General features: G+C 40.0%; 1 protein-coding gene and 1 long non-coding RNA gene across 6 annotated transcripts in view; one reads left to right on the forward strand and one right to left on the reverse strand.

The window, feature by feature from the left end:
- Positions 1-13,997, reverse strand: part of LOC117778033 — a 303,640-nt gene that overhangs the window by 26,183 nt on the left and 263,460 nt on the right. The window lies entirely within an intron of this gene.
- Positions 283-13,997, forward strand: part of spidr (scaffold protein involved in DNA repair) — a 32,019-nt gene continuing 18,304 nt past the window's right edge. Inside the window, exons 1-9 of one of the 5 annotated variants that reach the window (XM_034613205.1) lie at positions 283-554; positions 879-1,043; positions 1,724-1,790; positions 2,129-2,305; positions 3,014-3,156; positions 5,592-5,827; positions 6,898-7,001; positions 8,885-9,104; positions 13,371-13,578. In XM_034613205.1, coding sequence (XP_034469096.1) covers positions 540-554; positions 879-1,043; positions 1,724-1,790; positions 2,129-2,305; positions 3,014-3,156; positions 5,592-5,827; positions 6,898-7,001; positions 8,885-9,104; positions 13,371-13,578 — 1,335 coding nt within the window. In that variant the 5' untranslated portion in view covers positions 283-539. Of the gene's footprint in view, positions 555-878; positions 1,044-1,723; positions 1,791-2,128; positions 2,306-3,013; positions 3,157-5,591; positions 5,828-6,897; positions 7,002-8,880; positions 9,105-13,370; positions 13,579-13,997 lie in introns of those variants that run through there. The other 4 variants (XM_034613206.1, XM_034613204.1, XM_034613208.1 and 1 more) reach the window with 4 other exon arrangements.

The following is a 13,997-nucleotide window of genomic DNA, read 5'->3' on the forward strand; positions in this document are numbered from 1 at the left end:
CAGCATTTTGACGATAACATTGACTGTAAATCGTTTAAAAATACAACATGTTACAGATTAACATACTCAAGATTATTACTTCTAGCTCTACTTTAAGTAATTTACAGTAATATCCTGCTTACATGTCACTACATCAATAACTAATAATATAACCTACATTATAAGTAAACACTTCTTCACTTAAATTTTGAATGCAAGACAATTGAAGAAGATGGATAAAGAGTCAAAATTTAAATCAAACAGCAAACTACTTAAACGTGTTTGGTTACTAACTCTGGAAACAGGCCTTTACTTTGAATGGGAAGCTGACGAACGGAGCCGCCCGCCTCCGGTCCACGTTGTTGAATAATCAAACGCACCCCTCCTCAGATTGAGCAACCGTTGCCAGTCTCTTTCTTCACGTCGGTTTGTTTTATTTGTGAACTAGTTGAAGAAGTAAAGCACCGGCAGAGCGACCCCACGCAGCAATGTGTTGGTGAAACTGTGGTTTTTCTGACGTGTGAACAGCAGCAGCGGACTCTGCTTCACTTTTAGTCGCCATGTCTTCCAGAAAGGTGAGTAACCTGCTTGCTAGCGTTAGCTATAGCGTCAACTTAACCTGCTAACCTCAGGGGCTAGTTAGCTTTAGCCCCTGTCTTCCCACAGGTGAGTGGAGTTAACTCATCAGACATGGATTCATATATATTTTAATAACTGAAATAAACCAGGGCACAGATGGTGTGTGCATTTCATTTGTTGTTAGTGAACCCGGTGAGATGACCCGTCTCAGACAGCATGAAGGCTAACCTATTAGCAGCTATTAAAAATAACTTCCTTTTAAGTGGGGATGCATGTTTTCACCTGCTCCATCTCCATCATGTCCTTGTTCTTCTACGTAGCGGAGCAGGTTCTCCAGGGATCTGCAGCGTGTGTCCTTCCCGGACGATGTGTCTGGACACGGTGTCCAGGGAGAGAGGAGAGAGCCACCGTCCCTTTCATCCGTGTCCTCGGCCAAGAGCTGGGACAAGTGTGGAGACAGTTTCCTGGACTCTCCGGGGATTAAGGTTCATACAGCCTAATGCATTTTAATGTATCTGCAGGTTTTTTAAAGTATTGTAAAGTACAGTCTTTAGGTGTTTCTTTGTAAGTTTTTAGAAGATATTAAAAAGTCTTCCATCTTATGTTCATAGGTACAGACTTTTCTTCTTACCTACTGTGGATGAGAACATTATACTCACACCTGGGAGACATAATGGAAATCTTTAGAATTGAGCTTTTTGGGTTGATTCACCTATTTATCACTTTTCTGGTGTCTATCTGGGTTCAATGGGTTTGTCTGTGGGTAGAGATGAATACAAAGCCCTCAATCTCTTCTATTCTTAACCACACATGATGTTATCTGTGTCCTTTTTGTAGAAGTTTGTGTCTTTTTGAGTATTTCCTGTCTTTTTAAAGGTGTGTAAGTGAAATCTGTGACTCTTAATCTACCTAATACAGAGGCTCTTGGCATCTGTTCCGTAATCCATAAAAGAGATGAGGTCATGTTAATTGATTCAATACATTATTAGTAGTTATTGTTACATACAGCTAGGAAGTATGGACAAACATGTGGTGCAAATGTCAGCAAGCTTATGTACCTCTAATAATAATAATATATATATATTTGGTTAACTTCACATAAATGCTGTGTATTTATTTCCCTGTTGATTTGACATAGTTGTTACATTTTATTTTTTTGTTCCAGAACCTCAAGTCATCGGGAAGAAAACTGTCGACTATAAGAAAGTTGGCACAGAAGAACCCTGCTTTAGGTAATTTGTTGTTCTCACTAATTTATTCATTCAACACAGCAGTGATTAGGACAATAAAGTGTCATCATTTTTATTATCATTTATTTTATAGTTTTTTATTTAAATACTTAATTTGCCAGCCTGCCACTGTTTATCAACAATAGACTTTTAAATTGGAAAGGGTTTGCTCCCTTTGGTCATTAAAAAAGTAGGATTTGAAGAATATGTACATTTCTCCATAAGGGAACAAATAATATAACATTTTGGTAGCTGCAATGAAAAGTTGATATTATATTGACACAAGTTTCATTTATATTTTATGACTATGATATTACCCCCTTATGTATGTGTTTGCCTAGTGCAGACCAATGCCGGTCACTGTAGTGAGGACCCGGTGCACATTGCGTGGAGCTCCAGTGACGGTGAACAATCTGACGATGAGACCCAGAAGCAACCACGTCCACATAGACCAGGGAGATCTGTGGCTCCCATTCAGTCCTACACCAGAGAACTGTGCATGCTCAGCACTGATAAAGGTAATGGAACTGAATCCCGAGGTCCTGGAGATACTGGCTTGTTTGAACTGTGAGGGTGAACTTGTTTTAAGTTGAACTCTACACCAGGTCGGGTCTAACCATCTGAGTTTGAAAACTTATTCCTGACATTAGGCAGGCTGTCAAAATATTTGTAAAGGAAAAGATCAATATTTGGGGAAATATCTTTATTTGTTTCCATATCAACAGATAGATGAGAATATTGATGCCACTCATTTCTCTGTAAGTTAAATATGAATTCATGTGAATATTTCTTGACTGTAACTATGGTGAGTTTTGTTTTTCACTGTGAGGTTGTCTGGCAACCAGCAGAGTCTCCAGGTAATGTAGCCAAGGAAATAGTTCCACCCCCCCCCCAAAACCACAACTTGTTGTTATTACCCTTTGGTTCTTGAGTGATTTAACAGATGAGGTACTACATGTTAAGTTGAAACCTCTTGGTGTTGGTAGTGTATTTTGCTGCCTTTGGACAGAGCCAGGCGAACTGTTTCCTCATTTCTGGACTTTGTGTTGTGCTAATAAATCTTTTCAAGTGTTTGCAAGAAAGCGGGTAAGTGGATAGTTCAGAAAATGTGAACAATTTGTTAAACTCAAAGTCTTCACATGAGCTTTTTTCCTGAGTTTTCTCACTTGTTATGCTGTTGATTATCGTTGATTGTCATCTTTTCTTTTCTTTTTTCTTCTCTTCAGAGGACCTCCCTGCCATAGACACAGACAGTGATCTGGATGAGTCTAAGGAGGATGTTGAAAAGGACAGCGGGCAACAAATCTCTGACTGTGAATCAGAGTCTCTCGAACAACAGCCACCAGATTTACTGCCCAAACCAACAAACGTGAGTGAACTGCACTTACTCAGATTGTGGAAGTGATAGAACAAAGACATTTTCTGTTGTCTCAATGTTGTCATTTGTATTTAAGGACACTAGGTGGGGCCATACCCTTTCTTAAGCTGTATGTAGCTACTTTTCTTTCTCTCTAACTGATTCATGGTATTTCAAATTAAAAGTCCATGTAGTCATCTACAGGGTATAAGTGTGTCAGTACTTTTCACAGAGTCCAGTGACGCACCACATCATACTCTGTTCACTATGTGCATTAAACCTAATGACTTATTTTTTAACTTTAACTTACACAGCATTAAAGACAGATTCATGCTCTTTCCTTGTAAAATGTAAAATTATATTTAAGGTATTGTTTATTTTAAGACTACATGTAACAGTTTCTTTAGTGACTTCAGTTTAGTTTTAATTTCCCTTTCTCCACTAGATGGAGTATTTCTCTTATTTTTAAATGTCCTCAAATGGCCTGACACCAGCAGCTGCACTGAGCACTTCCTTCAGTCATGTTTCAAACTGTCAAAGTTCACAAGCAGAGGTTGCAATAAAACGCTGACTGAGTGTGGAGGGCAAGCTGCCACTCATTCTTTTCCTCAGATGCAGATATCTACACATAAGGGAAGAAATGTTTTCATTCTAATGAAGACGGAAGATCCTTTGAAATCCAGATGTGTTAAGAATTAAAGGAAGTATGGACATTGCAGAGTTTCAACGCAGTTTAACCGAAAAAAAGACATTTTACATTAGTGACTTTTAAGATTATCTCAAGCAAAAAATGTCTAAATTATTACTTATTATTTAATGGTGTTATCTTTGGTGTCAATCATTTGTGGGCTTCGCTGCACAATCTGAAGACTTTGATTAACTATTCTTCTCAGGAGTTATTCAGGAGCAGTGTTTGTGAAAGGCAGGGCTCTCGCTTGGAGAGAATGTACAAGGAGTGGTGAAGGTGCTCAGGCCCGAGACCACACGGTACACAGGGCTTGTCACAGCACACATAACGAAGTGTAGTGATCGGACGGATGTGGTCGGATGGATGTCGAGATTGTGCTTCCTTCAAAGTGTCATTGAAAAGGATAGCTCGGGTTTAAGAAAACATCTGACTCATCAGTGTATTAGACTGTACCCACTAATTAAAGTCAATTAATCACACTTTCAAACAAATGGTGAATATAAGTAACGACCATGTTTTGACAGTGCACTCGAGTTTGCAGGCTGTTTGTGGAGAGGAAGCCTGTTGACAGATTAACATCACTCCCACAGACCCAGCTACTTCCTTTTGTCGCAGTTTATTTGCTGCTATCAGCTTTAGTGTCACATACGATTTTTAAATCACCAAACAGGACGCCAGAGGCCCACGAGAAAGACAGACTAAAGTTTCTCAGATACTGAAATTAATGGATGTGCAACAGGTTGATTAGAGCATATTTAATTGAATAAGCATTTAGCTATGTAGCAGGTGGATTTATAATGTGCATATTTATCATTATATTGCAGTGTTTTATTATATTGATTTCATTAGAACATCTGGATGGAGAGACCTAGTTTGACTTTTACTTCTATACAGCCAACTGTAAATCGAACCGGATCTAGCAGGATGGAGAGGGGGAAGATCGCAATCCAAGTCAGAGTTTATTACTCCAGATAAATGCATGGCTGACTCACTTGACATATGTCTGCCAGATTTCTGTGTTATTGTGATAGCACTGCGAGTGGATAGGCGGAGCTCTGAGGCCCACTTCCCAAACGAAACGTGTTGCTGCGTCCTTTTGAGTCCCTCAAGAACAAGCCTCCACCACCACATCAGCTTCTCGCTAGATCAGGGCTGTACCGACGGAGACTATAAGCGTAGTTTTACTACTGTTTGTTCAGGAAAACATGCGAGTGCATGAAGCTGCTAGGAGAAGAGCACTTACAATGCTTTCAGTGCCGGGTGAAAACATTTTTGAGCCTTGGCCAGGGACATAGTGTTCCTTTCTCTCTGTGGCTGGGTTAGAGTGTGACGTCTGCTGGCACGCTGCCAAGCAGGGTCAAGTTGATTCAAATAAGAGAGCATGTTGGCTGACAGAGCCTGGTATGCTGGTCTTGTCAGCACATGACAGGAACTCAGGTTTCTCATGGATTTTTCCATGAGAGCTGATTCCCTCAGGTGCAGCGAGCGGTGATACAGCAAAAAAGATTGTTTTGTTACCATATCTTGTTTATTAGTCAGCCTGTCAGTGTGTCAGTGTACCACAACCACCCACATCACTCAGTTTATTGATCTTATTAACTCATCATTAGAGTGCTGAGGACATTTAAAACATTTTATTATCCCCCTGATTCAAAGTGTATTTGTCATTCAACACTGAAAATGACATTTCAAAACTAGGTCAAATTATTACTTTCGTTATTATCACTTAATTAATCGCTAATTACTCCTTTATCCCTAGGTGACAGAGCTTGAGATCTCAGGCTACGTCTCTGATGGACAAAGTATCGGTGACTCGATGACCGCGAGCCGCCTGGACTCCGAGAGCTTTTCTCTCCAAACTGGTGAGGGCAGCAGAAGGTCAGTCGGTGACTGGGTCAGATCCGCTCAGGCAATGCTACAGACACCTCAGAAACAGCTTGACCGGCAGTCCAAGACTCCAGAAGACTCGGCTAAAAAGAGAAGAAAGTTCCAAAGGTTAGATTTCTGCACATTAGAGACGCGTAGATCCAGCTTTTTCCTCTTGTGACACCAATTTTCATATCTCCGCTCAGGGTGTTTTAATTCTGGATCTAATATTAATATTCCCTTTTCCCCAAATTTGAAATATGTATTAACTCATTGGGATAATTTTAATATGAGGTCAGGGATCGTTGTGGGACAAAAAAACCTCTTAGTCAACTTCCTGATAAGGCTTAATGATGATGGAGTAGAACTGTTTAATGACATATGACACTGTGTCTAATAAAATGGATCAGTCACGTCTGGCCAATGTCCAACCTGCTTGTTAAAGTCATAATTACATCTTCTCAGTGCGCTATAATACATACACACATACACATTCTGTTGCCACTATTGGATACACATGTAAAATCTCATGCAATCCAATAAAACTCATCCACAATCTTTACATTCGCAAAGATAATATTATTCAGGTTTGATTTAATTAATTAAACTATGTGTTTATTATTCAGGGTGTAGGTGGCAGTGGTGTTGAACTGACCTGCTTATACTGAAATGTGTTTCTAATGTTTTGCTCGCCCCATTTACAAACACGAGGGGGAACGAATATTAGAAACACATTTTCGATACACACACTCCAGCACAACATCCCCACAAACTCTAACCTCTTAGACCTGTGATGTTGTAAACTTGAAGTAATGCCTCTCAAAAAGCTTCAGCAAAGTTTTGTATCAAACATTATCATTTTCATAAATATAGGAGGGGGGTGTATATTAAGTGCTGTAGTGTATTGCTTCATAATAGAAGCCGACATAGTAGAAAAGATGTATTGCTTGCTGCCAAAGCTGATAGCCAAACTTAGGCTGTAAAGTTTCCCCACCAGAGCTGTTGATGAAAGGGACACCTGGTGTCACGGTTTGGGTGCTAAATGTCATTCCATCTCCAAGCCCTCTCAATCTGACAGATGACTATCAGTAGTCTTTGACAGCTTCGTGTCTGCATCACAAAATCGTCACTTTCTTTGAGATAAACAGCTTTGCATTGTGCAAGTTAATCACATGTGCATCTGTGTGTGTGTCGCACAGCGGAGGTCTTGCTGAGAGGCTGAATCGACTCCAGTGCAGACAGAGGTCAGCTATTAGCTTCTGGAGACACCAGTCAATTTCTGACACCTCAACAACAACATCAGGTGATCCACATTAGAACACACACACACACACACACACACACACACACACACACACACACACACACACACACACACACACACACACACACACACACACACACACACACACACACACACACACACACACACACACACACACACACACACACACAACCCTGACTACCCATTCAAGTTTAACAATGAACATTGATTTGTGAGTGGGATGAAGCACGTGTGATTTAAAAAAAAAAAAAAAACATTATATGGAGAGGCCGCACTGAGGAGGAAGTGCTGGCTGTAGGTCATGAACTACATCAGTAGGTGACAGGAAACTGCTTACCTAGTTCTTTTTTTTGTTTCTTTCCGTGGTGTACCAAACCACTTGTGCTCTCTTGATGTTTCCTATCTGTTTATAATAGGACACAAGCAGCAGCTTGATTGTGACAGTTGACTGTGGAAAATGAAAACACCCACATGATGCTGCTTAAGAGTTTGTGGTCACTCGATGGTTTGATGAGTGTGAAGAACAAGTTTATTGTGTTTAATGTGGTTTATTCTTTTTAATCTGATAAATATTTGGTGTTTCTATTTTTGTATTGAAGATTCCAGATTCTGTTTACATTGAGTTTTGGATCGATTTACATCAGATGCTGTTCTCCAAGAAATTAATTAAATTAATACCTCCACCAAGGAGATAATGTTTTCACCCTGTTTGTCCATTTATAAGCAAAAGTACGCAAAAACTGCGCGACAGATTTCCACAAAACTTGGTGGAATGATGTGGTGTTGGTCTTTATGTAACATTGTTAGATATGGTGGGCTTTTTTAATGAAAAAAAGCTGAGATTTTTACCTGGCATCTTTAGAGTGCTAATATTAATGAACAGGTGATATTTGGTGTTGATCCGGTTTATGTTTCGGAACAGGGTTGATCTTTATTCGGTTAGAGTATGATGACAAATATTCCTTTCAGCTAGATCAGAGAATGAATACTTTGCCTGCGTTTAATGTGAACAAATAGTTCATCATTTCTTTGTACATGTGTGAATGTAGTTTTGTGCATAATCAGACTTTTTCAGATGATTCTCTGGCACATTCCTATTAATAAACACTGCTACCAAACTGGTTAATAATGTTATAGGACAATTGTTTATCTCTGCTGTAGTAATTTTGGTGTGTGATGTAATACTACTTGCACATTCACATGAAGCAGGATTTGTTTACTTTGATTTATCAGGTCATTATAGGTAAAATGGAGGACTGGTGCACTATCGTTTTGTTCTGGTCTGCTGCCCGACCTTGTTCTGATGATTTTGTAATCTGGGACCTAAATGCACTGAGCACAAATTAAGCACTTAACAATCGTGTTTGGACAAATGCATGTTAAAACCGAATAGTTCTCTAGCGATCCCTTTGATATGATTCACTCTTATCATATTAAAATTCCCCCTCCGGCCACTTTCTGAGATTAACATACAGACACTAAACTGCAACAACTGTGAGCTCTCTTGCTTCAGTTTTCTCTATTCAATGCAATCAAGTATACACGCATCATTTGCATTCAGCCAAGTTACTCTCCTATCTCAATTTGATATATAGCTTCAGGGCATTGTCTTGATTTATCTCTGTTAACTTTATTGTTCGGGCCAAAAGTACACTGAGAACTGTGGTAAAATTCCAAGCATTTGCACATTCACCCGGTGGGACTCAAATTTTATATCCACCTCAGACTGAGTCAGTAACAGCTTCACAGTTATGCAGTGCAAATTGTTTTAATGCTAAAAGTGAATTACTCTCATAATGCATAATGAGCCCCACAGAGAGCAAGACTCTGAGAGCACGGGTACGCACGCACTTTAACAGGCACACACTGAACATCTGTGTTGTTGTTGCTCTGCTCTCCAGTGGACAGGCCTGGTGTGCTGGTGCTGGATGTGCTGGAGGTTAAGGAGGACTGCAGCATGCAACTGGTGCACTGTGCACACCAGCGGCCTCCTGGAGAGGGCCACCATCACAGCGACCCTGTCTCTGAGGAGAGAGCTCATGTGCTGGTGTTATTCAACCGAGAGACTGCCGCCCAGCTGATTCCTGCAGCCGGAGATATCATCCACATATACCCACCATGGTGAGCGCTAGCAACAAGTTTCACCCTGTAAAGTCCCAGTCAGCTCACTTCACCTGGATACTGACCCTGATTGTGCACTTTGATGCATGTGCTGAAACCTGCAGTGCACAAATGAAGAATTTACTTTTCAGTGTCGGAGACATCTTGTGTTCAGCCGTCAGGTTTTGACTTGTAAATAAAAAATTCATAAAGCGTTAGAGTATATGCAAATGTGCATATCAACACACATTATTAAAAGCAGAATATTTCCATGTCGTGAAATTATTTTAAGAATAATTAACCCAAAATACAAGAAATAAATGTAAAGAAGAACCCACACTAAACGGCATAAACAAAAAATGTCACAAGCCCAAGATGACGTCTTTTTTTGTTTTTCTTCAACGAAATCCCAAATTGGAAGTTTCAAGTTACATGTTATATATATATCTATATATATATATATATATAGATATATATATCTATATATCTATATATATATATCTATATCTAAAGTAGCACTGGCTGATGGGTAGAGTTACATACCTCTGTAAATTATTAACTTTATTCTGGTCGGTGATTTTTCTATTTTACGCTTAATCATCTATGGGCACTTGATCAAAAACTACACAAAAAATACACTGTTACGAGGCATGTTACACAATAAAAGACTGAGTCACTGTATGCTAAATCACACAGAAGAATGCTTAGTAGACTTACAGGAGGACTGCAGATTAATATATTCATTGAATATTGAAAAATAATTCAAAAGTTATAATTATTTGGGGGGGTTTAAGTATCAACATAAGTTTCTCAGCTCACACTAGAGAGAATAGCAAGAGCCCAGATGTGAGGAGCAGTCCCTCACACAAGGAGCAGAGGGGCTCACAGGGGGGGTCATATGTGTGTTTTTGGGGATTGTTTTGGAGTTGGAGCGAGGCAGCAACAGTTGACTCCAGCTGTTGGGAGTTTGGGGTTGAGTGTGCTCTGGAATATCCAGGCTGGCGGAAGCACAGGGGCCTCCTCTGCGCTCTGACGTCACAAACAGCTCCAGGGAATGCTTCACATTCCTCTTCCTGGCAGTAGTTAGGTCATTTCCAGCAAGCTGGGGAAAAAACACTGTTGGATTATTTTCTGGAGCATTTGGGAGCAGAGAGTGGAGGGAGCCAGAGGGCTGAGATTGAAAACATGTGTTGGTTTTGAGAGTATCTCTTGCTTTAGCACCTCTCCTTCCATGTTATGTTATATTCCTGAAATTACAAGATATAGTAGAGCCCCCCCACTCCCACTCACTCCACCCTTAAAAACCCTTTTATTCTTTTTCATGTGAACAGGCTGTCTTTCATCCTCTTTGTTTGTGCAAATTACTTACAGAAGTTACAGCATTTGGTCCAAATTTAAATCAATCAATATTTTAACTCGATAAAAAAAAAAACTCTGAATCATAGCAAATCAAAAATCACAACCATGAAAAGTTGATGAGAGGCCAAATATTATCTAAAGAGATATTAGAGTATCCTACTTTAACTGCTACAGGACAGGTCATAGTGGAAAAACCCAGAATTCAGAGCATCAGTGTAGCTGGTAAAATTCCTTTTCTGACTTTCCGGTGTGACACGCGAGGCTTTATCCTCCCCCGTAATTCCTACAGTGAGTAGGTTGACTCCTCCCACCTCCCACGCCTTGTCGTACGTGGGCTGCGGACTGAACGGACATACCTGCACGGATTATTCACTTACGAGCTGTGACGCCAGCAGCCGGTGCCACTCCTTGACTTGGCTACCTGTGTGATGATGACAGGCTGCCCACTCACCTGCTCACAGCGGGGCCACACTTCCTGTACGGATGTTGCACCTGAACTAGTGAACAGTACGTTCTGCTCCACTAACAATGACATATCTTTGACTGATTGAAGATCTCTGCTCAGATATTGGACTGATAACGGGAGGGTTTGTTTGGGGGGGGGGATGAGTCAGTGTAAGGTGTGGTGATGTATGAAAGACATATTCATATGATTTACTTAAGGAAAAGCAGCAATAAAACACAATGAAAAGACATTTAAAGCAGAAGTATTCTGCGGATTTGCCTCTGTCATTGTTGTATTATTATATTATTTGATATATTATAGTATTGACGTATAAACATAACCTTTTACTTTAATGTTATATTACGCCTGGCCATGGCAGACTGTGACCATATTTCCTGCAGCTTGACAGGTTGGCAGAGGAGTACAAATGCAAGATGCTTACTGTAGTTTAGACTGTAGTTGTTTCTGAAATTTTGCCTGGATGCCTTTTCTATATTTCCACCGTGCTCCTAGTTGCTATAGTCTACGCCATCTCCATTGCTATCAGGCACCCATATACAGTACGGAGGCTTGAGCCCTCCTGCAGTGGTCGCAGGTTCGGTTCTGACCCGGCCCATCGCAGCATGTCATCTCCACTCTCCCTATTTCACCCTCATGATTTCCTATCAATATAGGCAAAAATACCCCCTAAATAAATGTATTAAAAGTAAGTTTTGCAACTTGTGGATCAGCACAGGAATGTCCCCACAGACAATAGCTTTAAAACTCCAGTTTACTGTGAAATACGGAGAGATTTACCTGCCACTAATGTGCTTAATCAGAATTGTGTAAACTTGTTAAGGACATTCATTTATATATAAAATCCTGCACTCCAGCTCTGATGTATTTGTCTCATAAGTCCTTTGGATGAAAGCTGTGGTACGAACAGATAATACATGTTATTATAGTAAAATTGTGGACGTATTTCGCACATTTATTTACGTAGTATTTAAAGAGTAACCAGTTTATAAAAGCTGTGCTCATTTGAAAACAAACAAATGATTGACTGTCAGTCAACAGTGAATTAATTTCCTGTTGACTGACTAATGGATGAGTCACGCTCGTGTCTGCACCTGTAGTGGAAAGTATACAGTATGTACTGCATGTACAGAGGACGGATGTTAGGAACTGTATATACAGACTAATGAAATCAAGCACAAACATTTTTTCAGTTTTTCTTGACATAGTGTTGAAGAGATATTGATTTTATTCTTTGAGGCTGCAGTTTCTGTTTCGTATTGAGTCCAAACACCTCTGTCTATTTAAATGTATCTTTCAAATATATAATTTGATAATAATTGCAAATTATTATTAATGACACTGCTTATATATAATAATTTGGTTTCTTAATATTTTCCTTTCTTGTTATCGTAGTACATCCAAACTATTTTTTTCCACTTATCTTGTGTGTTTTATTTCCCTGTTTCACATATCACCACATGTCTGAGACGAGATGTGACACGTACGGCAGTTCCAGTCACGTAGTGCACTTGGCTATGACTCAGTGATAAGCCATCATCACACCATTATCCTTCAACGTGTGGAAAAAATTAAGTCGTAACTCAAACTAAACTGAAAAACACTGTGCCATATAATTATCTGGCTCCCATTCAAGTTCTTGTATTCTCAGGTCTCTGTACCACTCAGGTGTGTGATTCATTTGGATGAGCTACTGTAAAACACTTGAACAGACAGAAACGTTCCCTGTGGTTTTTCAGGAGAAGTTCAACGTTTTCATTTTGGCACAAACAGACGAGTGACACCTAAGCTGGCAACGGTAAAAATGAAACGGGAGCAAAAGAGCACCTGAGGTCATTGCGCAGTCTGTGCATTTGATTTTTGATTTTCTTTCATCAGCAAACCTGCAACATGTTAAATTGTGTATGGTGTTGATGTATATTTCCATGGATGATGTCACATTTGGAAACTGTTTAAAATCAAGCGGTGCGGTGCTGCAATGTATAGACCTTTTTAAGAACCTCGATTACATGGAAAAAGATGTACCTCCGTTAAAGAGGACGGATACATCTGTTGTGTATCTGAAGTTGCCTTGGAGGAGGTTAGCTTATTTGAACTTGTACTCGATGCTGGGTGGTACACAGAGAACAGACCTGCGGAGGTGGTTGGTACCTTATCAGAGTTTGACATTCAAACAGTCTGGAGCTGTTACCCCCCCCCCCCCAGTCAAGTTTGTGCAACAGCCTATTCCATTCCATGTAAAGTCTGTGTTTTTGCATCTGTTATCAGTGTAATCTCAACACAGCCCAATACCTTGAAGATGTTTCATTTTATGGTGAATTCAGCTTCCCACACTTAATTCTTTTGGGCCAATCAATGAGAAATTACAGAGTCGAGGTGTAGCATGTAAAAAAAGTAAGAAAGTAAAGACAAAAGCACTTAAACAACAGCTATACTCTAAATCTAATGAACTTTCTCTCTTTTAGGCAAAGTCTTTCCACAGAGGGCTTCAGCTGTGATATTATTCTGAACACACACTTCAGCCAGAAAGTCGTCTCTGATTGCAAACCTGCCGACATGTCCGTCTCCAGAGGAGTGCTCTCAGCAGGGCGGTGCATGCCGTACTATTTGGGTAAAATATTCGGACTGCTGGAGGTGCACAGGACCACCGAGGAGAATGATGCCAATGCCAAGGTGTGTATGGTTCAGAATCATTAGAATCAAGCTCTTCTACATTTTAAATTCCAAATTCCCCTGCAGCATTGTGACATTAAACAAACATTTTTAAATCTGTCACACCCTCCTAACACCTGTCAGTCACTGCTGTGCATAATAAGCTACCTTGAGACAGAAAAATAACATCACTCCAACAAATAAGCACGTGCACACACCAAGACACCAAGTGATGTGATGACAGCTTCAGTGTGTTGTTTGCTAGATAGTTTGGCTTCTGGCCATAAGAAATGACTCTACTCTGGTTTAGCTGTTTCTTTCTATAAAAAACATATTGAATCTTTGCACACTCGGGGGGCTTGTTTCACTTTTCCTTATAAATTCATAGCTATTAAATCACACTCTGTGCAGAGCAGAGTTGATCAGTTTCACTTTCCGAT

The sequence above is a fragment of the Hippoglossus hippoglossus genome, chromosome 17 (assembly GCF_009819705.1).
Source record: "Hippoglossus hippoglossus isolate fHipHip1 chromosome 17, fHipHip1.pri, whole genome shotgun sequence".
NCBI classification, from domain to species: domain Eukaryota; kingdom Metazoa; phylum Chordata; class Actinopteri; order Pleuronectiformes; family Pleuronectidae; genus Hippoglossus; species Hippoglossus hippoglossus.